The sequence below is a fragment of the Capra hircus genome, chromosome 6 (genome assembly GCF_001704415.2).
Source record: "Capra hircus breed San Clemente chromosome 6, ASM170441v1, whole genome shotgun sequence".
NCBI lineage: Eukaryota > Metazoa > Chordata > Mammalia > Artiodactyla > Bovidae > Capra > Capra hircus.
The window spans coordinates 91,368,884-91,393,133 of NC_030813.1; the positions used below are offsets into that span (position 1 = coordinate 91,368,884).

General features: G+C 40.3%; 2 protein-coding genes across 3 annotated transcripts in view; one reads left to right on the top strand and one right to left on the bottom strand.

The window, feature by feature from the left end:
* The window catches only part of ART3 (ADP-ribosyltransferase 3), a 140,261-nt gene continuing 117,427 nt past the window's right edge, over nucleotides 1,417-24,250 (top strand). Inside the window, exons 1-2 of the mRNA XM_005681783.3 lie at nucleotides 1,417-1,440; nucleotides 1,684-1,817. The gene's annotated coding sequence lies outside the window, so the exon portion shown is untranslated. The remainder of the gene's footprint in view (nucleotides 1,441-1,683; nucleotides 1,818-24,250) is intronic.
* CXCL9 (C-X-C motif chemokine ligand 9) lies at nucleotides 4,206-11,154 on the bottom strand. 2 transcript variants are annotated; one of them, XM_005681789.3, is made up of 4 exons: nucleotides 11,019-11,154; nucleotides 9,491-9,617; nucleotides 7,933-8,017; nucleotides 4,206-6,494 (listed from the first exon to the last, which is right to left on the bottom strand). In XM_005681789.3, the coding sequence occupies exons 1-4, from the start codon at nucleotides 11,077-11,079 to the stop codon at nucleotides 6,390-6,392; spliced, it is 378 nt and encodes a 125-aa protein (XP_005681846.2). In that variant the 5' UTR covers nucleotides 11,080-11,154; the 3' UTR covers nucleotides 4,206-6,389. The 2 variants fall into 2 exon arrangements, with proteins under 2 accessions (XP_005681846.2, XP_013820190.2); XM_013964736.2 differs by lacking the exon at nucleotides 11,019-11,154 and adding an exon at nucleotides 9,748-9,850.

Below are 24,250 nucleotides of genomic sequence, written 5' to 3' on the forward strand. Positions count from 1 at the left end.
CATTTCCTTCTTCAGCGGATCTTCTTGACCCAGAAATCGAACGTGGGTCTCCTGCATTGTAGGCAGATTCTCTACTGTCTGAGCCACCAGGGAAGTCCTGGTGTTTGGGGAGCCCTTAGAGAAATCTTACAGATCATAATCTCTTATGTTTCAGCAGTTAAAGAAGCAGCCATGAGACTTAGCTCCACAGTTCATGAGTGGCAGGACCAGAAATTTCTTCTAATCTCTTGATTTTGAGGCTTTTGGTTGTCCTTCCATCTGAAAGTTTTCTCCCAGTGTTAAAAGTCTGTGTTGGGGGATATAGGAGATACTCATAAAGATAATAGCAGCTAATACTTATTGATTAAAATTTTAAAAAGTTTATGTAACTTGCATCATTTGGGTTCTCTGGCAGGCACTGAGACAGAATCAGATATGCAAGAGGTGTATTGTTGGTGACCTCTAAAAGAACAAAAGTGGGAGGAAGAAGAATTGGGCAGAGACTGTCTCAGACTGGGATGCAGATCTGCCAAAGTTTTAGTCAATCCAGTGGGGAGGTCCTGATGAAAGCTGCCCATCTGGTGGAAATGATAGGGTTCTAGTGTTCCTTCTATACTCAGTCATTGGCTGGAGGCTGCCCAGTGAGAGCATGGCCTCAGCTCAAAATCTGGGGGAAGTCCATGGTTCTGCAGCTGGAGGTGGTCAGCTAACCACCCTTATTGGGGCTAAATAGCAAGTTCTTCGTTGTTATTGGTTCTTTCCCTTGGCTGTGCTGCTTAGCATGTGGGATTGTAGCTCCCGAGTCAGGGATCAAACTTGCACCCCCTGCGTTGGAAGCATGGAGTCTTAACCCTTGGGCCACCAGGGAAGTCCTGCAAGTTCTCTGTTGAAGGGTAACCCAAGCAGCACACCTCCATGGCTGCCATATAGCCCAAGTGGCCTCAAAGATCTGTTTTTCTGGAGTTACCTTCAATATCCAAATAAAGTGACCTAAGCCCTGGTTCCCTCAATTACGAAAAGTTTAAAATCTTTCTTAATATTTTTAGAGTCCCAGGCAGGCTGACATTTAAAACAGAATGTTACACACCAGTGGTTTAAAGCTGACTATCCCACTATAGGAGATTTCTCACTGATATTCTATACCTTTATTATTGTACCCTGCTGTCATTGTTTTAAAATTTTATTTTTTGATGTGGACCATTTTCTGAAAGTCTTTATTGAATTTGTTACAATATTGCTTTTGCTTTATGTTTTGTTCTTTTGGCTGCAAGGCATGTGGGATCTTGGCTCCCTAACCAGGGATTGGACCTGCACCCCCTGCACTGGAAGGCAAAGTCTTAACCCCTGGACTGCCAGGGAAGTCCCCCTGCTGTCATTTTTATAGCAGGCTTTGACTCCCATCTCCTTTGGCCTCTCTTTCTGCTGTTCTAGGATTCCCAACACCCTCCCTGCCTGCCAGAGGTAATTTCTGTTTCCTTATTATTTGGGGAAATTTAGCTGACTTTCACTTTAACTCCCATTCCATAAAAGCCCCCAGCCGGTCTTGCCCTAATCAAAAGCCCCATACCAGAGACATCTGTTTTGAGATATGTTCTGATGGTTTTAATATGGTAGAAGTGATTGCTGGCATCTCTCTTTTTAAGTAACATGTTTTTTCCTCTCTGTTAATGATTTACCTTGACATTTCTCCTCTCACATGAACAGATTGTGATACTAGTTCCCTTTTCTGGAGGAAGTTCAGATTGTCTACTCAGACAGTGAAGGGAAGCTGATGGTAGGTCGTTGGGCCTATTTGGTCCCACACGCTACACAGAAAGCCTCGTTCCCTGGAGATAGAGGTACCAGCAAATTTTCCTTTTTGTTGTTGTTGTTGTTGTTTTGTAAAACAAATTCCTTATGAAAACAGTCTGCTTGAAGCAGTAAAGTGAAATAGCATATTTAAAGGATGAGATTTTTAAAATTATATAGCAAATTTTATAGTACTACAAATTTTGTATAGTATTACCTGACACCTTTTCCTCTAATCCTTTACCAATTTGTCCCAATTCTCAATCTCATTCACAGACCTTGACTTAATTACTCATTTGTGATTCACTTACCTCCCTAAAATACAGGGTCAAACCCCAGCCTGGAAACTTGGTACAAAATGCCTCAGGTGATCTTCTAGCCAGGTGACTGCCTAGGAGCTAATTAACTGCTTTTAAGAAAGCTTGTGGAGAAGGCAATGGCACCCTACTCCAGTACTCTTGCCTGGAAAATCCCATGGACAGAGGAGCCTGGTAGGCTGCAGGCCCTGGGGTCGTGAAGAGTTGGACAGGATTGAGCGACTTCACTTTCACTTTTCACTTTCATGCATTGGAGAAGGAAATGGCAACCCACTCCAGTGTTCTTGCCTGGAGAATCCCAGGGACAGCGGAGCCTGGTTGGGCTGCTGTCTGTGGGGTCACACAGAGTCGGACATGACTGAAGCAACTTAGCAGCAGCAGCAGCAAGGAAGCTTGCTTGTTTTCCTTTCTCACCTAATTTCATCCTCTATACCAGCAAAAAAAGCCCCCAAAACAAATTGACCATATTATCCCCTGGAGGAGGAAATGGCAATCAACTCCAGTATTCATGTCCCAGAAATCCCAAGGATAGAGGAGCCTGCTAGGCTACAGTACACGGGGTTGCCAGTCAGATATGACTGAACAACCAAACAATAGCAACGTAGAGGACTGTGCCCACATAAGTGGCGACCAACTGTTGCAGAAAGTGACTGACTGAAAGAGGGCCCATGTCCATCCCTCCCCGGTGAAGAAGTCTCACTTTTTCCACAGGAAATCAGGGTGTGACACAGGGTGACCTGACAAACGCATTGAGTGAAGCTGACTGTATCAATCGCTGACTTCAGGTTTATAGTACACCTTCAGTTCTTTCTTATTTTTCAGATGAAATATGTTATTAACACTCTCATTACATCTATCCCATAGGATGCACACACCCCACTTTAGAAAGCATTACAACAGAGAGCCTGGGGAGAGGATGTCATTTCACTAAGGGTAGTAAGGGAAATGACAGGGTATTATGTAAGGTGGTGGTCTTCTGTGACTTATGCTTTGAAAGGCTCATTCTGGCTGTCACTAATGGTAAGGAATCAAGAGAAAAGTTGAGAAAAAGAAGCAGAAGAGAAAAGAGGAAGCTATTGAGGTGGCCTAGGAAGGAGACAATGATAGTCCAGACTATGGAATTAAAATACACATAAAGAAAACTGGTTAGGTGGACTTTTGGTTTCATTTCTCCAAACTGTTTCTTCAGTCCTGGAAACATCTCTCTGTGTGCATGAGATGTGAAACACATTCTGTTGTGGAGAAGGTGAGCAGAGGTCGGGGGAGGTTGGGACTGGCAGTGGGGACTTTCTATGCATCAACATCTATGCCGGGCCTGTTTCTCAAACACTCCTGGAGGAGGAACCTGGTGTACAGGGAGGTCAAAGGGCACTTGAACCATGGTCATACAGCTAATAAATGGTGGGCTTCTGATCTTAACCCAGATATCTCAGAAGCCACAGTCTTATTTCTTTTCACAGTAGCCTTTGAAGGCTTTGTCATATCACCATCAGCAGCTGCTAGCTGCCCAAACATCACAGCCGTTTGGCCTATCAAGTGGACCTCAAATATACAAAGCTGATAGTCTCTATCCACTCCCAGCTTCTAAAGACTCCACACTGCATAATACTTCCAGCCCAAGTTTCCTGGATTCTAGAATAACTTATCCTATATTTGGGTCTCTGTAACTTCTTGAGGCTTTATAAAATTTAAACATATATAGTTTTAGGGTATGGAAAAGAGTTGGGACATTTATGGTCTCTTGGATATATGTCTTATTGGAATGGTATGGCCCTTGAGGATTAGGAAATAAATTGCATCCATATAACTCTTGTAAGTCAATGTTGTTATAAGGCATGTTGTCAAATTTTCTGTGAAGTTATTTTTTGTCTCCAAAGAGCCCTTTAAAGAGCATCCATGTAGTTATCTCAATTACACCTTATTTGAGATGAAAGCAAATGAATAAGGACACATGAGAATTACTGTTAAAACATGTAAAATAGTTGAGGCACATATTCACGACATTAAAAAAATCAAGACTTTTTTCTGATCAATGGTCCATTTATTGATAGCATTGTCTTTTTAAAATTTTTTAAAAATTAATTCTTATGGAGTATAGCTGCTGATAGCATTGTCTTAACAAAGAAAATATTTCAAAGTACAAAGTATAGATGTCAATTCTGCTTTGAATTAATATTTGCTTAGAGCATATATGTATATATATAAATGATATATATATGTCATAGCTAACTTAGTCAAAACATGTAGTCTTTGGGTATTAGTGATATACTGACCACTTTAGCAGTAAGATGCAAGGTAACTGGGTCAAACGCTCAGATTATGGAACATTTAGATTTTTCAGGGGAGTTACATGAAAGGAGCTAAGAGTCTCATGACTAGTTAAGACGCTGTTTGGGACTGCCACTGGGCAGCACTGAAAATCATCTGCATTGTAAGGAGCGACAACATTTGAGAAACAAGACAGGGGTTAAATCCTGGCCTGACATCCTCTCTTATGCAGTGCTTGAAACGTCCTTTTTAAGAGGGTTTCCAAGCCCTGCAGAGGCTCACTGGGCACTATCCCTGCCTCCACTAACAGGATTCACTGCTCCCTCTAGCACTGGTGACTTAATACACTCTTCATGATAGCTGGTGTGGTGATTGATAATCACAATATTCACAAACTTGGAAACCAGTTAAACTGACAATGAAATTCACATTTACCTAAAATGAGTTTTCAAAAGGATCTTGGTGACTTTCTTGTCAGATCTTGGAAAACTGAGGCTTGTCAGGAATGGTACTGAAGGAATTTTTATTTTCTGTGGGGAAAGGTTAGACACTGGCTGGTCTCCAAAGTGCCTTTCCATTGTTAAGATTCTATGATTCCAGGTGTCCTATATATTTAATTAAAACCATTTAGAATATCCACAAATGATTTAAACGTTTCCTTCTTATCCGTTGGAGAGGCCAAGTTAACATCCTGTCACAATAAAACGAGGATGCATCCCCAGAACAAGACATGTTGAACATGTGCAATATTTCTTACTGTGCTGAGAAGCCGCAATGACCGAGATTAAAGCTGTTTAACACACACTCAAAGAAGAAGAAAAGAAACAAGGATGTTGCATTACCCTCAGTCCTTGAAGTGATAACGGCCTGAAGATAATGAATAAAAGATGTTACCAGGGTTAGACTACATGGAGTAGCCAGTTAACTCCTCCTGCTTTGAGGAGACGGTCTATTGTCCTCCTACCTGTAACATCTGCAATTAAGAAATGATTCAAAACCTAGTTCCACAGTATATTAGGCATGGTGGCAGATTCAGGGAAATAAACTGTGCCCCCTGCCCTCAAGGAGCTGACAATCTGGTTGGAGAATTAAAATGAACAAGCGAAAAAATAGAAAGCAATGAAGTGCTCACCTGTATGGTGTTGAACACCAGCGAAATAGGAGTCTTAAAAAAATCCAAGTGGAAAGATTTTGTTGCAGAGGCAGGGTGAAAATGACCCTTGAAGACTGGATGAAGCGAATACGTGTGAGGGGAAGGAGACATTTCCATGGGCTATTGGGGGAAGAGTGAGAAAGCTGTAGACCCAGGTAAGGCAGGATGTGACCTGTGTGGTAGAGGGGGTGGACACTGAACCGTGGGAGGATGAATGAGGAGCTGGCTTGACTGAAGCAAAGGGAACAGGAAGGAATGAAGCGGTCAGCGTGGGCAGGCCAGATGGAGTCACACGGCCTCAACACCAGATGGAAGGTTCTGAAAGCCAAGTGCTAGGGGTCTTCTCCCCCCGCCAAGAGAAATAACCTGCATGAATCTCTCGGATACACTGTATATGAGGCCCACAGGCTGATGCAAATAGAGATGCTGACAGCTACAGCAGCTTGGCGAGGCCCAGCTCAACTCCAAACTGCTTTGCTTGCCAGCACACTGCCTGGCTGGGGGCCTGCTGACCTAGGCCTCACGATGTTCTCTGGAGGCCTGGGAAGCCTGCAGCTGCTCTCCCAGGCAGCTGTTGTGTGTGGGCTGTAGTTGTGAGGACATTTGTCCAGATGTGGGTGTTGCTAAGACTGTGGGCTTAAGCATGAGGAAATTCAGAGGTCGGAGGTGGAAGAACAAAGACAAACTATAGCCTCTAACAACTGTTCACATTTGGATTTTGAAAAGCAATTTTCTAGATTTAATTACAATTATACAATAATGTTTTAAATTTTCTAGTCAGATCAACAAGCTTTTGTATTAAGATGCCATCCCTTTCAGGAATTATTTCAGTGAGTTAAAAAGAACCTGTTTTAACACAAGATAGTGGTTGGTGAAGTGGGAGCTCATGTAGTCTTCTTTTGAGAAGGACGTTGAGATCTTTTAACTTTTGGAACTTTCTTGGTTTTTTTATATTTTTTCCCTTTCCTTTGCTTTTTCTTTTGGTTGACCTGTGAGGAGACAGCAAAAAAAAAAAAAAAAAAAGAAAGAAAGAAAGGGGGTGGGGGTTAGTGTTTCTCTATCTTACCATTTTTCCTTCCTTATATTAAATTTGGACTCTCTAGACTGTGGTCTTTATTCATCCTCATAACCAGTTTAAAGTTGCATCACTCCCAGAGAGGCTCCTTTTGATTCTATTTCAGTTATTTCGATGAAGAAGCAATAGCCTTCTAACTGGTTTTCTTTTGCCCATTTTCTTGGCTACCCCGATTCCAACCTTGCTTATGACCTACCTCTACCAACTGTGGGGCCTCCCAGGTGGCACAGTGGTAAAGAATCTGCCTGCCAATGCAGGAGATGCAAGAGACCTGGGTGCAGTCTTTGGGTTCGGAAGATCCCCTGGAGTAGGAAATGGCAACCCACTCCAGTATTCTTGCCTGGAAAATTCCATGGACAGAGGAGCCTGGCAGGCTACAGTCCATGGGGTTGCAAAGAGTCAGACACGACTGAATGACTATCGTTTTCTGAGAGGTTGGATTATCATCCAATTTTTACAGACAAGGTGATGGAGGCTCGGAGCAGGTGACTTGGCCAAAGTTGCACAGCTGGTATGTGCCAGAACTGCTCCTCTGTCAGAGTGCAGAAGCAAGCTCCTATCTACATATCCTGTGGCCCTGTTCGAACTTAACCCCTCAGCATTTCAAATAGGATTCCTCTGGCTTTGTCCTGGTCTACTTTTCTACCTCAGTCCCTTCATTTCCTCCACACAAACTCAAGCCATACTACTCAAGGTTCCCTGAGCACAGTGAGCTCTCTCATGATTCTAGTCTTTTTTTTCATGCTGTCCTTACCCTCCCAGTGAACTACTTATCCATCAATATCCAAATCAAACCACCTGATATGAAAAGTCTTCCTTAACACCTTCTCCTTATCCCCCTCCTTTGGCAAAGTTAATTACTCTTTCCTCTATTATCTTCAAGATAATTGTACATATCTTTATTTTATATTTTCCACATTATACTATAATTGATTGTCAGTGAATCTGCTACAGCAGCAAGAGACTTTATCTCATTACCTTTTTTTTTTTTTTTTTGGCTATGCTATGAGATAGTTCCCCGACTAGGGATTGAACCTGGGCCCTGGTAGTGAAAGTGTTGAGTCCTAACCACTGGACTACCAGGGAATTCCCTATTCTCACAATCTACCATTCAATATGTATGTACTGTATTGGATAAGAAAGACAAGCTCCCTACCCACATGGAACACACATTCTAGTGGAAGAGACAGACAAGTGATACCATAAGAAGGAATATAATTCCACATTCTAGGAAAAAAAAAAATGGTAGCACATAACATGATGAAAAATGTAACCTTAAAGGCACTCCATAATTCTTTGACTTCCAAAGTTAATTTCTAAAAGAAAGAAAATTTTTTTCCTTTTTCACCCACCTGTTTCTCCCACTCTTTAATCAGTTCTTTCACTTCTGGTAAATCTGGGTTTAGGCAGACTTGAGCCCCATTCTTCATTGTAGCGCTACCAAAGAAACAGCAACAAGTTTTTGTTTTTTTTTCCTTTTAAGATTTTTTTTTTTTTTTTACTTTTAAATGATTCAAATGCTTTCTCTTATCCAAAGAATTCAATTCCGCAAGTAAAATATATTTGTAGCATCTGGGACTTCGGTCTTTTTCCTGCCTTTTCATTTTTTTAAGTGACTGGGGGGACTTAGATACATTTCTGAGATAGCATATAACCCTAAATTTAAAAAATCCAACAGGTGTATGCAATGGGAGAACTTATCTCTAAAGATAATATTGGTTCTGTTATGCTGGAAAAAGCTATTTATGTTTAAGTGAAAACATAAAATAGAAAAGTTGCCAATATATCTACTTTCCTCCCCAAACAAGGAAAATGAGCATGAATTTTACTAAATTTTCTAGTAAAACAACTTAAAACATAATAAAATGCTTTCCTAAGACAAGATTAATGGACTGGTTGAGTTTTTAAAATTACATCAGACTCTCCAGGAATAATTTAAGGACTTTTTTCTTTAATTTCTGACTAGTCTAAGAATAAAAGGAGTCATTCTATATATCATCCTTGATTCAGGCTTCAAAAAAACTTAAAATATGCATATCTTTAACCTAGCCTGGAATTCTAGGCTCCCTGTATCTCAGATGGTAAAGAATTCTCCTGCAATGCAGCAGCCCAGGTTGGGAAGATCCCTAGTTCTCCAGCATTCTTGCCTGGAGAATTTCATGGGCAGAGGAGCCTAGTGGGGTATTGTCCATGGATCATAAAGATTCAGACATGACTGAGTGAATAACATACACATCCTTAATCTACCAATTCTAATCTCTAGAAAAATATTAATATAGGAGAGAATTAAAGAAATAATATTAATACAGTAACTATTTTTAATAGCAAAAAAATTGACCTACATTTAGGTATTGGTCATGTAGATTATGGTATGTACATATAATAGAATAAAATTTGGTCATTAAAAATGACATTATTAGCAAAAATGATGTTATTACACAAGACTTACTGACATGAAGAAAAGTTCATGATATAGTGCTAATGAAAGAGCAGCTTACAAAAATGTATATGGTATACGATTTTGTTTTTGTGTACATATATTGTGTATATAAATATATGTATATGTACGTATATATTTTGTATCTATATATGTACACACAAAGCAAAAGTGTGTATATATACCAAGAGAATAACTGGATGGTAGAATTTAGAGAATTTTTAATTTCTTCTTTTAGGTAATTTACATTAAACATTTTCTTCAATGAACACATAATACTTTGGTAATATATCATCCTTGTTTCCTTATCTTTACCAGAAATTGCTTATTTTTTTAGAAGAAAAGAAAGAAGTTTACCAGATTTATGGAGGGGCAACCATTTGCATTTTAAATGTCTGAATGAACAAGTATTCCCAGGGTAGTACTCACATTAAATTTAATGCTGGACATGTGTTGAATGAGTTTTTACTTACATGATTTCAATTTTCTCACAAGTAGGGCTTGGAGCAAATTGTTTAAGGTCCTTTATGGATTTTGGGTGGATCATCCCTTGGCTGGTGTTGATGCAGGAACAGCGTCCATTCCTTATTGCTGGGATTCCTAAGGGAAAAGCAGAGGGTGGAAAACATCAATTGAAAGCTATGTCTTCATTTTGGTGATACACCAAAATGATACATTTGACTTAGTAATGATTATTACTATCATCTGCTGAGTGTCTTTCAATCATTACCACAAGATTTTGAAGTAGGTGTTATCTCCATGGTGTTATATCCATGGGATTCTCCAGGCAAGAATACTGAAATGGGTAGCCATTCCCTTCTTCAAGGGTTCTTCTTATCGGGAGAATCCTACGGACAGAGGAGTCTGGCGGGCTACAGTCCACTGGGTCTCAAAGAGTCAGACATGACTGAGGGACTAACACTTCCACTTCATATCATATTTTGCAACCTTAGAAAAAGAGATTTTCAAAATATTCAATAAATGCCTATCATAGGTCAGATACATGTATACCTAATTCATGTGTGTTATGCAGACCATAGCTTCTCAAACACCTCCCAAAGCCATTTTTTAATCTGACCTTAATGAAATGGAGTTGGTGTTAGTTTCAGTTAAAAAGGTATACTTATAGTAACTAATTACCACTAATCCTAATCTTCCCCACTGCCTTGGTTTTCAGTAGTGCTTTAAACTTTCAAAAACTCTTTAAAATACACTATTTTCATTCCTTAATTTTTTCATTTAGTACTAGGTAGAAAAAGCATAATTATATAATCTCCATTTTACAGCTGAGGGAACTGAAGTCTAGAAAAGCTCATTAGAGAGAGAGGGAGAGAGAGAGAGAGGGAGGGAGAGAGAAAGAGGGAGAGAGAGGAGAGAGAGAAAGAGAAAGAAAGAAAGAAAAGTCGCAAAAGAGTCGTAAAGTCCAACTCTTTGCAACCCCATGGACTGTAGCCTACCAGGCTCCTCCATCCATGGGATTTTCCAGGCAAGAATACTGGAGTGGGTTGCCATTTCCTTCTCTAAGGGATCTTCCCCACCCAGGGATCGAACCTCTTCAGGCAGACGCTTTACCCTCTGAGCCACCAGGGAAGCAGAAAAGCTCATTAATTTGCCACAAATAACAAAGGTAGTTAGTAAAGGTTGTTCCTGAGGAACAACCTCTCTGATTATCAGATACTTAATTGGTTAATCACAGACATACTTATCAACAAACTCTGTCAGGGTGGCAAAAATTATTGAGGAGACAAAGTCTCCCATCTCATTACCAAACAGTTCAACAAACATTTACTGAACACCTACTGCCTGCCAGGAATTCACACACGTAGACTGAGAAGACTTGTATTTGACCTGGCAGGTCCATCCAAGATATGAACTTTGGATAACTGCCCACAAGTGGCTCACATCACTTTCTGATGCATGCAAAGCAATGCAAGTCAAAAGGCTTTTATAGCAATTTACATCTCTGACTTTACCAACTTAATATAACTTGTAATCCCTTACCTTGAACTCCAGTCAGAGTCAGGAAGATGATACACAAAAGGAGAGGAGCACTTTTCTTCATATTGGTAGAGTGAAATCACTCCTGTATTTGTTCTAGTGAGTCACTCCTTTATTGGAAAGTCTTTAGAGAACATGCTCTTTGAAATCATATTTATTACGGAAATCCATTTCCCTCCTAAAATCTGATTGGCTGGTGGTCTTAGCTGATCCAGCTAAACTGGCCAGAAACTTAATTGTGCTAGGGGAAACCCTACTCTCCTATCCAAGGGAATTTCTGCATACTTTATTTCTTTCCATTTCACATAAATGGGTAGTTTATAGTAAGAGATGTGAAACCATCAGCATTAGCAGCCTTCAGCACACATAGCAGCTCACCTGGATGAGGGATAAGTTATATAATGAATATAATAAAATTATACAAGAAGGGTTGGAAATGTTTCCAGATGGAAAACATGAAAGTCCAGATAAGTAAAACACTCTTCAAATTTTCTTGCTATTTGTAGAATATCTTTATGAATAATATATGGCCATATTTATTTTTTTCTAATAATGCCTACCCAACAATCTTAAACTATCAAAATACATTAAAGACATCTTAACTCAGGGACTAGGTAATTTTCTACTTTGGTAAGTTCATTTTATTTTTATGTGATTGCTGCTAGGTATTATTTTTTAATGGTTAGATTAATTAGAATAATGGATCATTTGAAAATAGATAATTGGTACTACATTGAACTTAAAAACCTCTGTGTATCAAAGAAAATAATCAACAGGGTGAAAAAGCAACCTATGGAATGGGAGCAAATAATTGCAAATCATATATCTGATAAGGAGTTTATATATATATATATATATAACTTCTACAACCACAAAATCCAAATAGCCCAACTGAAAAATGTGCAGATTTGAATAGACATTTCTCTAAAGAAGATACACAAATGGCCAATAAACACATGCATAAAGTTCAACATTACTAATTGAAAGTGAAAGTGCTAGTTGCTCAGTCCTGTCAGACTCGTTGTGACTCCATGGACTGTAGCCTGCCAGACTCCTCTGTCCATGGAATTCTCCAGGCGAGAATACTGGAGTGGGTAGCCATTCCCTTCTCAGGGGGTTCTTCCTCATCCAGGGATTGAAACCTGGGTCTCCTGCATTTCAGGCAGATTCTTTATCAGGCCACGAGTTATAGTAATGTCTAGGAATTTTTAGCACCCCAAGAACCAATTATTATCCCCTTGAGGGCAACCCTTCCTCCTCCACATTGAGAATGCATGCTGTAGAGTGTGAGGGGAGCAGATACCAGCATCTTCTGTTACATGATACACATTTTGGAACTGGTTTCTAGATGGATTACTATGCTTAAATGCGATATTAAGAATTCTTTTTGAAGAAAACTTGTGGTGGACTTTGACACAGCTTATTCATTTGGTTTTGCTTAAACTGGCTTAAAGCTCAACATTCAGAAAACGAAGATCATGGCATCCGGTCCCATCACTTCATGGGAAATAGATGGGGAAACAGTGGAAACAGTGTCAGACTTTATTTTTTGGGGCTCCAAAATCACTGCAGATGGTGACTGCAGCCATGAAATTAAAAGACGCTTACTCCTTGGAAGAAAAGTTATGACCAACCTAGATAGCATATTCAAAAGCAGAGACATTACTTTGATGACTAAGGTCCGTCTAGTCAAGGCTATGGTTTTTCCTGTGGTCATGTATGGATGTGAGAGTTGGACTGTGAAGAAGGCTGAGTGCCGAAGAATTGATACTTTTGAATTGTGGTGTTGGAGAAGACTCTTGAGAGTCCCTTGGACTGCAAGGAGATCCAAGCAGTCCATTCTGAAGGAGATCAGCCCTGGGATTTCTTTGGAAGAAATGATGCTAAAGCAGAAACTCCAATACTTTGGCCACCTCATGAGAAGACTTGCATTGGAAAAGACTGACGCTGGGAGGGATTGGGGGCAGGACAAGGGGACGACAGAGGATGAGATGGCTGGATGGCATCACGGACTTGATGGATGTGAATCTGAGTGAACTCCGGGAGTTGGTGATGGACAGGGAGGCCTGGTGTGCTGTGATTCATGGGGTCGCAAAGAGTTGGACACAACTGAGAGACTGAACTGAACTGAATTTTGGTAACAACTGTGACATGGGTAGGGTGGAGCTGGGTTCTGGTTCCAGCTTTGCTACTTGAGTATATGTGACAAAGTCTGTCAGCTTCACTTCCTCAGCTGAGAAAACTGTTACTGATCTCACAGGCTGGTGAAATGAATGGCAACAAGGAATTTCAACTGAACAATACCACAGAGCTAGTGACCACTTTTTTCTAGCAAAGAAAGTTAGGCGGAAACTTCTTAGAATAAAGATCAAGGCCCAAATGGTCTGCCCATGCCCACGTTCAAGTCTGTTCTTGCATCTATCTCTACTCCATCAGCTCTCCTTTTCTTCCTTGATTTCCTCAGAGGGGCAATGCCCCATTCCTATCACACGGCTTTTACTCATGCTGTTCCCTGCCTGGCATGTGTACCTAATCTACCTCCCTACCCTACTGCTTACCCACCTTAGATTCTCAGGTTGGCATTTCCCCCGGGGAGACTTCCATGATACCCAGACTTGGTCGGGTCCCCCACCATGCCATTTCATGGCGCTTCGTGCCTCTTCTCATTCAAATGCTGTGCAAGGCAATGTTATTAATACGGTTATCAGCCATCTTATGGTTAACATCTCTCTTCCCACATAGCACTAGTGTTAAAGAACCGGCCTGCCAATGCAGGAGACTAAAAGAAGCGGGTTCAAATCCTGGGTCAGGAAGATCCCCTGGAGGAGGGCATAGCAACCCACTCCAGTATTCTTGACTGGAGAATCTCACGGGCAGATGAGCCTGGACTCCAGTCCATAGCGTCGGAAAGAGTCGGACACCACGAAGCGACTTAACATACACCACCACTAGAACAAGGAAGGCTTGCGAGGGCCCACACCTGCGTGCAGTGTCGAGCACAGTGCCCGTAGGCATTCAGTTAACCAGCGCATAGCTGCGAAGTAACCTGAGAGCGAACCGAGGCTCCGGCCCTGGCTCCGTACTGCGCCTGCCTGCAAGGTGCAGCCGGGCTCTACCAGCCTGAGCGCACTGCGCATGCCCAGCCAGTCAGCTTCCAGAACGTTCAGTGGGGAAGCTGCAGTCACAGCCGGAGCACCTTGCGCCGCTCGTCGCCGTGTTGGGTGAATCTGCTACCTCTGCTGCTCCTGCCGAGAGGCCCGTGGAGAGGAAAGGTAGTGGTCATGCGCCTCGGATCTCTGCCCTGTCGCCCCTTGTGTGTCATCCCTCTTCCAACCCGAGGGGGCCGCGCTTCCCCGGCGGACGCCGGGAGTGGGGTCCGGTTTGCAGCTTCGGCGCGTGGCTTCGGCTCAGGCCGCAGGGAGCGTTGGCCTCAGAGGGGCCTGGTCGTGGGGCGGAAGCCTCGGAGGGTCGTTCGGCCTTGGGCCTTGGTGACTGGGACAGAAGACTTCTGAACAAGAGGAGGGGGCGTTGGGGTCAGTGAGGAGTCACTCGAGGCCCCGTCGTGTTTTTTTATCCGGAGGTGGTGAACTTTCTCCGGGGTTTTAACGTGTTTGGCCTGAGGGCTGGACTCACCGCCCTCAGAGTAGGCCCGGACCTCCTTTGTTTCCCAGGCCTCCTGTGGGAAATTGTCCTGAAAATTTTGAAAGAAAACATGTTTCTGACTGAAAAACCCCAGCGAACTGGCGTTTATGGCTCGATGGGGTATTTAGGAGAAACAGAAACCCAGAAGAGGACCTTCCTGGCAGTTCTCACAGCCTTGGGAAAGGAGCCAAGGATATTCAAAGCCTTCGAAATAGATAATTCGCAGTTTCCCTTTGGATAGAGTTTTAACCTCCTTTGAGTCGGAAAAAACCTCCAGTTCCTGTCCCCGGGGGGAGGGGGGTGCAGGGGGAACCAGGCTTTTGTCTTCACATGTGCTTGCCCGCCTCTCACTTCCGTCTGCTTGGTTATGGGGTCAGTGCGGTCTGTTTAATTATATGCCCAGTGTGACCGTGCCGGAGTGAAAATCTGAGTCTTCCCTTTTACTTTGAAAGGAGAAGCAAGTTTCTCTCATAGTGAAACTCCGCAGGCCTTTTTGAATTTCTCGCAGTGTGGACTTCCCCTCCTCTCAGCAGCTGTTAAATTAAAGGATGCTTACTTGAAAAGAGTTTATTTCTTGAAAGTCTCTGCACCTCCTACTTAGCATTCTGATTTTTCCTTCTTTCCTCCCTATGCAGGGAGTCATTCCTTCTAAAATATTGTAGTATGCCTGCAAGCACATCATAGTCGGTGGGGGCTGGGGTGGGATTCAAGTCCTGTCTGCATTCTCAGGTTAACAGAAAGGAACACGTTCTTCCTTTAATGATCTTAGTATCTGGCCTCTTGGTTTACATGTTTTATCTAAAGTTTACGGACTGGATTAAATATGTGAATAAACTGTCCTGAAATGGAATGTAAGCGCATCATTTAAAGGACAGCTGCAGATGAATGATGGCAGTAACATAACATTTTTGCTCTATGACTTTTGGCAAGTCAGCTTATAGTCTGCTAAAATGTAACCAGAGTGGTTGAAGCTGCTGCCTGACTTGAAAAAAAGTTATCCTGAAAAGGAAGAAAATATTTTTTGTTTAAAATAACCATATTTCTTTGAAGTAATTTTCATTAAGATTGCTTATCTAAGTAACTTTAGAAGAGAAAAACAATCCATGTTCTTGGAAACCCGTTTGATGTCCATCATTTATTTCATCAAGCTTTTATTATGATTATTCTAGGACCTGGTGGCTCAGACGGTAAAGCTTCTGTCTACAATGCGGGATACCCGGGTTCAAGCCCTGGGTTGGGAAGATCCCCTGGAGAAGGAAATGGCAATCCACTCCAGTACTATGGCCTGGAAAATACCATGGACAGAGGAGCCTGGTAGGCTACAGTCTATGGGGTCGCAAAGAGTCGGACAAGACTGAGTGACTTCACTTCACTTCAGGACACAAATCTGAACAATAAAGAACTCAGTTTAGTGAAAGAAAGCAGCATGTAAACTAGCAATTACTGCAGAAGTGATAACGATAAACGATTGTACGCAAGTTATTGAAAGTGTAGAGAAGGTCACAAGTTTGGCTCATGGCTTCAAATCGCAGTTGTTTAAATTAGGTCTGGAAGAGAGATTTGGTTGGAATTAGTTACAGAAGTGGGAGGCATGAAAAAGTACGCTAAGTTTTAGAAACTGGAAAAACTTCAAGAACTTTGATAAGGATGAAGGGTAGAGTGAGAACAGGGGAGTGGTGAGCAATGAGGCTAGAAATGTAGCAGGATCTAGAGGATGAAGGCCCTTGTAAATCCTTGTGGTGAGGACAAGTTGAAGGATTTTACCCAAGGGAGTGACGTGAGAACATTCACAAACACATGCACACGCACATACACCTATGTCTACATCTGACTCTTGTCACTAAACAATATCATTTATTTTACCTAAACATTTCCCAGTATCTATGTAGTTTATATGATTTTAAAATGCTTCCTTTTATTTGTAGTCTGTTTATTCTCTGTGCTGGACTGAGCTGTTACTGTTGTTTCTGTAATCAGTTCAGTCACGTCCAACTCTTTGCAACCTCATGCAGCACACCAGGCTTCCCTGTCGATCACCAACTCCTGGAGCTTGCTCAGACTCATGTCCATTAAGTTGGTGATGCCATCCAACCATCTCATCCTCTTGTCATCCCCTTTTCCTGCCTTCAGTCTTTCCCACCATCAGGGTCTTTTGCAGTGAGTTAGTTCTTTGGCCAAAGTTTTGGAGTTTCAGCATCAGTCCTTCGAGTGAATATTCAGGACTGATTTCCTTTGGGGTTGACTGGTTTGATCTCCTTACTGTCCAAGATACTCTCAAGAGTCTTCTCCAACACCACAGTTCAAAGGCATCAATTCTTCAGCCCTCAGCTTACTTTATGGTCCAACTCTCACATCCATACATGGCTAGTGGAAAAACCATAGCTTTGACTGAACAGACCTTTGTCGGCAAAGTAATGTCTCTGCTTTTCAATATGCTGTCTAGGTTCGTCTTTTAATTTCATGGCTGCAGTCACTATCTGTAGTGATTTTGGAGCCCAAGAAAATAAAGTGTGTCACTGTTTCCATTGTTTCCCCATCTATTTGCCATAAAGTGATGGGACCAGATGCCATGATCTTAGTTTTCTGAATGTTGAGTTTTAAACCAGCTTTTTCATTCTCTTCTTTCACCTTCAGCAAGAGGCTGTCAATTCCTTTTCTGCCATAAGGGTGGTGTCATCTGCAAACCTGAGGTTTTTGATATTTCTCCCAGTAGTCTTGATTCCAGCGTGTGCTTCATCCAGCCCAGCATTTTGCATGATATACTCTGCATGTAGGTTAAATAAGCAGGCTGACAATATACAGCCTTGACATACTTCTTTCCCAATTTGGAACCAGTCTGTTATGCCATGTCTGGTTCTAACTGTTGCTTCTTGACCTGCATGCAGATTTCTCAGGAGGCAGGTAAAGTGGTCTGGTATTCCTGTCTCTTGAAGAATTTTCCACAGTTTGTTGTGATCCACACAGTCAAAGGCTTTAGCGTAGTCAGTAAAGCGGAAGAAGATATAATAGGGGTACTCTTATCTTTTTCAGAGATTTTACTTTCTTGGGATATTTTCCTTCTTTAGAAGCTTAGACACAAAGAGTAAAAACATCTTTATATCTTTTGAAACAATTTGACAGTAAGACTGGACTGATTTTGTATTACCTTCATCAGTGTGTAGATGTACCGGTTTCCCAATTCCCTTGTCATTTGCATTTACTTTTGTTAGTTTAATGTATGAAACTCGAGATCAGAGCTTATTTCAGTTTTGGGTTTTTTTCAGTTGACATTTTAGTTTTATTGGCTTAATCTCTGCATCATCTATCTTGCGAGGAACACTTGTCAAGTGGAGTCAGGATATTAACATTATAAATGTATGTCATTTCTTTACAGACTTTGAATAGGAAGATCTAATCTATTTTCAGTTAAAATACTTGCTTCTTATATTTTGTTGCCTTCATTTCTTGCATAATTTTTTAAAGTATGACGTGTTATATTAGCTGAATTGTGTCCCCCCAAATTCATATGTTGAAGTTCTAACTGCCAGTACCTCAGAATGTGGCTTTATTTAGAGATAGGATCATTAAAGAGATAATTAATTTAAAATGGGATCATTAGGATGGTTCCTAAACCATTATGACTGGTGTCCTTATTAGAAGAGATGAGGATGCAGAGAGGTACAGAGAAGACCACGTGAAGACACGGGGAGGAGATGGCCATCAGCAAGCCAAGGAGAGAGATTTCAGAAGAAGCCAACCCTGCTGACTCCTTGGTCTTGGACTTCCAGTATCCAGAATTGTGAGAAAATGAATTTCAATTGCTTAAGCTGCTCAGTGTGTTATCTTTTGTAATGACAGCTCTGGCTGAATGATACAACATACATACTGGAGGAAAAAATATATATATATAGAAGAGTGTACTGGTGTGGCTCAGTGAATTTTAACTGTCAGTGGCATGACAGTACCCTTCCTTGCTTCCCCAAAGGTAACTTGTATCTTAGGTAAATTTTGTCTATTTTTGAATTATATAAATGGCATTATACAGTATGTTCTATTTAGTGTCTTATTTCTTTCTCTAAATATTTTTGAGATTCATTCATGTTATGTGTGGAGGAGGAGCTTGTTCATTTTGATTTTCTTATAATATTCTGTTGTATGACTTACAATGGGGTATACATCCAGCTGATGGACATTTTGATTGTTTCCCATTTGGTGTTATGAGTGTTCTTGTGTGCATCGTTTGGTCCGCACATATATGCATTTCTCCTGAGTGTATCATTGGGAGTGGAATTGCTAGTTCATAGTGTGTGTATATATTCAATTTAAGAAGTTATACCAATTTATGCTTCCACTGTTGGTGAGTGAATGAGAGTTTCATTGACCCTCCATCCTCATATATATTTCATTTCATCAGGCTCAACGTTTTTTTCCCTAGTTTTTTTGCTTTTAATGATTTAGAAGTTTTTCATTATTATAAAATACTGACTTTTATTTCTATAAAATAGAGATTGTCCATAATTGATTGTTTCAGACTATGAATTATTGTTTGATATAGTGTGAATTTAAGTTACTTGATCTCTAAATTAATACCTAACTTTCCCACCGAAGTTTGTTAGTGGTTTTTCTCTGCTGTAATCAGTGACTGGGGCTAGAGTGATCTGAAGGCTTTACTGGACTGGATGTCCAAAATGGCATCACAGACCTTATCCATGTAACTTCTTTCTTCAGCAGTATAGTCCCAGCTGTTAAATGGCTCCTGAAGACTCCTCCATTTGGCTTGCCTCTCCAGCCATGTAGTTTAGGTGGTGGTGACTCCACTGTTCTCCTCTTTCTTCTTCACTATGTAATTACTTTTACCAGTGGTCTCTGTTTTTTCATAGTTTCAGTTCATTGTGTAGTGTCCTTTCTCTTTAGTCTGAAGCACTCCCTTTAGCATTTCTTGCAAGGCAAGTCTAATAGCAGTGAACTCCCTTAGTTTCTGTTATCTGGAAATGCTTTTATTTCTCCTTCATTCTTAAAAGATAGTTTTGCCAGATTTAGAATTTTTGATTGACAGAATTTTTTTTCTTTCAGAATTTAAAATACGTCACCTCTCAGCGTTCTGGTCTCCATGGCTTTTGATGAGAAGTTGACTATTAATCTTATTAACGATCCTTTGTATATGATGAATCACTTCTCTCTCAGTGCTTTCAAGATTCTCTCTCATTGGTGAGAATTTGATTATTATCTGTCTCTCTCAGTTTATCCTGCTTGAAGTGCACTGAACTTCTTAGATGTGCAGACTCATGTGTTCCTGCTAGATTTGAGAAAATTTTGGTCATTATTTCTGTGAATATTCTTTCTATCCCTTTCTCTTTTCTGTTTCTGGAACTTGCATTATATTACTTTATTTTATGGTATTCCATAGGTCCCTTAAGTTCTGTTCACTTTTTTCATTCTTTTTTTTTTTTTCCCTTGCTCCTCAGATGCAGTAATTTCAATTGATTTATTTTCAAATTTGCTGAGTCTTTCTTCTGCTGGCTCAAAAATGCTGATAAACCCCTCTAGTGAATTTTTCATTTCAGTTTTTTACTTTTCAGCTCCAGAATTTGTATTTGGCTCCTTTTTGTAATTTCTTTCTCTATTGCTACCCTCATTTTCTTCATGCAGCATTTTCCCTAGTTTTCTTTTATTCTTTGTACATGATTTCCTTTAGCTCTTTGAGCGTATTTTAAGATGGTTGATTCAACATCTTTGTCTAATAAGTCCCATGAATGTCTGGGTTTCTTCAGGAATGGTTTTTCGTCATTTCTTCCTTTTTGAAAGGGCTGTACTTTTGTGTTTCTTTCTATGCCTTTCTTGTTGTTGAAAACTAGACATTCTGAGTATACTAGGAACTCTGAAAATCGAATTCTCTCACTTGATGACTGAAACCATCCGTTTGTTTCTTTACCAAGTATTTTTGCAAAGTGGGTATTCTTTGTTATGTGTAGTGACTGAAATTTGTTTACTTGTGTTGTGGTCAACCAGTGACCTGACATGACTTTATAAATATAGGTCAAGACGAGTAGAATGACACACAAAGTCTGCTCATGTATGTTAGGGTAAATTTTATTTAAAATGAATTTCAGGAAGTTATCTTAGAGATCTGAATTAAAGTTGAATTCCAGATATTATTTTGGATTTCTTTTCTCAAAATGAGATTAGATTCTATCCTTTGCAATATATACTAAGTTTGTGTGGGAAATAAGTGAATATTTTATTTCTTTTGCATGTCAGTGCCCATAACCTCGGAGAAGGCAATGGCACCCCACTCCAGTACTCTTGCCTGGAAAATCCCATGGACAGAGGAGCCTGGTAGGCTGCAGTCCATGGGGTTGCTAAGAGTCGGACATGACTGAACGACTTCACTTTCACTTTTTAATTTTATGCATTGGAGAAGGAAATGGCAACCCACTCCAGTGTTCTTGCCTGGAGAATCCCAGGGACAGGGGATCCTGGCGGGCTGCCGTCTGTGGGGTCGCACAGAGTTGGGCACGACTGAAGTGACTTAGCAGCAGCCCATAACCTAAAACCATTCCCTTTTGATTCCATCACTTATTGGCACCTCAAGTCAGAATCTAAGTGGTATAATTTTGAAAATGTCCTTGGTTTACACTTTGCAGGCTCAAGAGGATCTGGAAGTCTTGAAATAGAGGAAGTAGCAGATGTGACAAAAGTTAGCTTTTGGGAACTAAGAGCACCTTTTGTATTGTACTATAGTACCCAAATTTTCAAACTTGATTTTAAAATAAAACATATACTTCTGAAACAAAGAGTGCCTGTTATGTTTGTAGCAAGCAAATGTTAATATATATAGCATTTATGCTAAAGCTTACTCTGAAAACTTTCTTATCCTATCTAGGAGAATTGCTACAGCAAGCCAAGATGATTGTATAAACTTTATTTTTTTGTAGTTTTTATTGAAAAATAATGTTACTGTTTTCCAAATTACAAAACTGGATGTTTCAAACTATATTTGCTACTCATTCCAAGATTCAAATATATTTCTCCTTGTATGTGCTCCCAGTTGAAAATTATGATCTAACATTTCAACTAATGTTATAGTGTCTGCCATTGTGAATATATCTTGTCTGTCTTTTCTCCTCTGGTATTTGTGGTATTTGTTAGGCTTTGTGGTTGCTGATGTGTAATTCGTGAAAATTAATTTGTTACTTTAATTGTGAATTTTTTAATTGGTGTATCGTTACTTTACAGTTTTGTGTTAGGTGAATTTTTATTTTGAGTGATTTAGTTAGATGTAATGCATTGTGTTATTACTCATAATTCTATTTCTACCAAAATGTATAATTCTAATTTAATTAGGTTCTGTTTTTATGTTCTAAAACACAGATGAGATACTTCAATAAATGATGGTCTTTGATTTGGGATTTTATTTTCTATCTCAATCCATTCTTTCCCTGCAAGCTAAATAATTTTTTTACTTAGTCCCAAAGTATGGTGAGCTATTTACAGAGGTCTTTGTGTGTATATGAATGGTGGCTGTCTACAGTGCTAATGCTGTGATTCTGGCTTCTTGTCCAGGCTGAACTTCAGCAAGCTCCTCAATAAGAATTTCACTTAGAATTCTGTTTTCTTTGTCAAATCTTCCCTGAACACACCACAGCCATCTTTCCTTTTCCTCAGTAGCTCTTAAACTTAGTTGAGAGTTTATTATGTTGACTGTCTTATCCTGCTCCCATTAGTATTCCTTCTGAGTGATGATGAGCATCAGTTAGAGTGAGACACTGTAGATACACATGCATTTCATTTTTTTGTACCTATTAGTCATCAGGAGGTATAATTGATCTGCATGATCTAAATTCAATAACATATATACTTACTATAATTCCTTATGACTGTAGTCAAATTTTTTAAAAAGAATTGTTAAGGTATTCAACAAGGAGGCCATTAGATTGAGGTGGCTTTAGTGCCTTGGTAGCCTACACAAGCAAACTAAAACCAGAGTCAGTACACTTGAATCTGAAAAAATGAAAACCAATCAACTAGGTTTTCCCAAGTAAAGCAGCTATTTAAGCTGTAGTCAATCGAATAATTTTCTTGCTTTGTTTCTGCATCTTCTCTGTAAAAACCTCAACCCTAGCTCCTGTCAATGGAGTGTTTCTAACCAGCTTTGGTTTGGTGCTGCTTGATTTGAATTAATGTTTGCTCAGATTTTAAAAAAACATCAATGTGTGTGCCTCAGTTTCCCTTTTAACAAGACTCTCTGTTGGTTGTACAGAAGCTTCCCAAACACCTTCTGGTACCACTATTAAGGTGGATCTGGCTAGGCTAGGCTTCCCAGGTGGCTGAGTGGTAAAGAATCCACCTGTCATTGCAGGAGATGTGGGTTTGATCCCTTGCTCGGGAAGATCCCCTAAAGAAGGAAATGGCAACCCACTCCAGTATTCTTGCCTGGCAACCCACTCCAGAATTCCATGGACAGAGCAGCCTGACAGGCTACTGTCCAGAGAGTGACAAATGAGTCTAACATGACTTAGCAAGTAAACAGCAACCAAGCTAGACTACATATTGTTCTGCCTCTGTTTATGGTTGACTTTGTTACCATGTGGGCTTTTCTTAATAAAACAAAATTAACAAGATGAAAAGTCCAGTTACCTATACAATTTAGGATGGCACATTCATGCTTTAGTCTCAATTTAACCCTTATTCCATATAGTCAAAATATGACTTCGATCTCTTTATATCTCATGTGATTGTAAGAATATAAGCATTCTTTTATCTTGAGGAAAGTTAATTTGTATCCCTGAAGTGTTTTAGTGATAACTTACATGTTCCTTTGAATTTAACATGAGGTATTTCTACTAACTATATCTAAGATGTTTATCACTTCCAACATAATAGATTTCTTTTTTGATCAGCATTATTTACAATACTGGAGAAGGCAATGGCACCCCACTGCAGAACTCTTGCCCGGAAAATCCCATGGACAGAGGAGCCTGGTAGGCTGCAGTTCATGGGGTCGCTATGAGTTGGACACGACTGAGCGACTTCACTTTCAATTTTCACTTTCATGCATTGGAGAAGGAAATGGCAATTCACTCCAGTGTGCTTGCCTGGAGAATCCCAGGGACGGGGGAGCCTGGTGGGCTGCCGCCTCTGGGGTCGCACAGAGTCAGACACAACTGAAGCGACTTAGCAGCAGTAGCAGCACCGTTTACAATACCAGTTATCTAAACTTGAGTGTTTCCTACCTTTGATTGCTGGTGATATTTGGCTTATATATGTGCTTTTTTCACACTGGAGTATAAAAAATTTAAAGTCAGGTATCATGTTGTCTTTGTTTGCCTCATCGGATCTTGAAGATAGTAGGTGCACAGTTTATATTTACTAAGTTGAATTTGATTGAATTGAGAATATGCCAGGAATCCCTTTAGTCTCATATAGTAATCTGAAGGATGTCTTTAATTTCTGACAGCAAGTTTGTGCCCTAAGTGGTTCTAGAAGTTTTTAAAAAAGGTGGTATTATGGTTAATAAAATAGTTCAGATAGTCTTGAAATTCTAGGAATACCTTGTAAATAATGACTATTACTATCTCCTTTAGGGCCAGATCTTGAAGTCAGCTCAGGTTTCT

Excerpts from the sequence above, each read along its gene's own strand:
- CXCL9 (XM_005681789.3), bottom strand. The coding sequence starts at position 11,079 with ATGAAGAAAAGTGCTCCTCTCCTTTTGTGTATCATCTTCCTGACTCTG. Across the intron at positions 8,018-9,490 it reads TGTGAGAAAATTGAAATCAT|CGCTACAATGAAGAATGGGG; the intron begins GTAAGTAAAAAC and ends TTTCTTTGGTAG. Across the intron at positions 6,495-7,932 it reads TTAAAGAGTGGGAGAAACAG|GTCAACCAAAAGAAAAAGCA; the intron begins GTGGGTGAAAAA and ends GTCTCCTCACAG.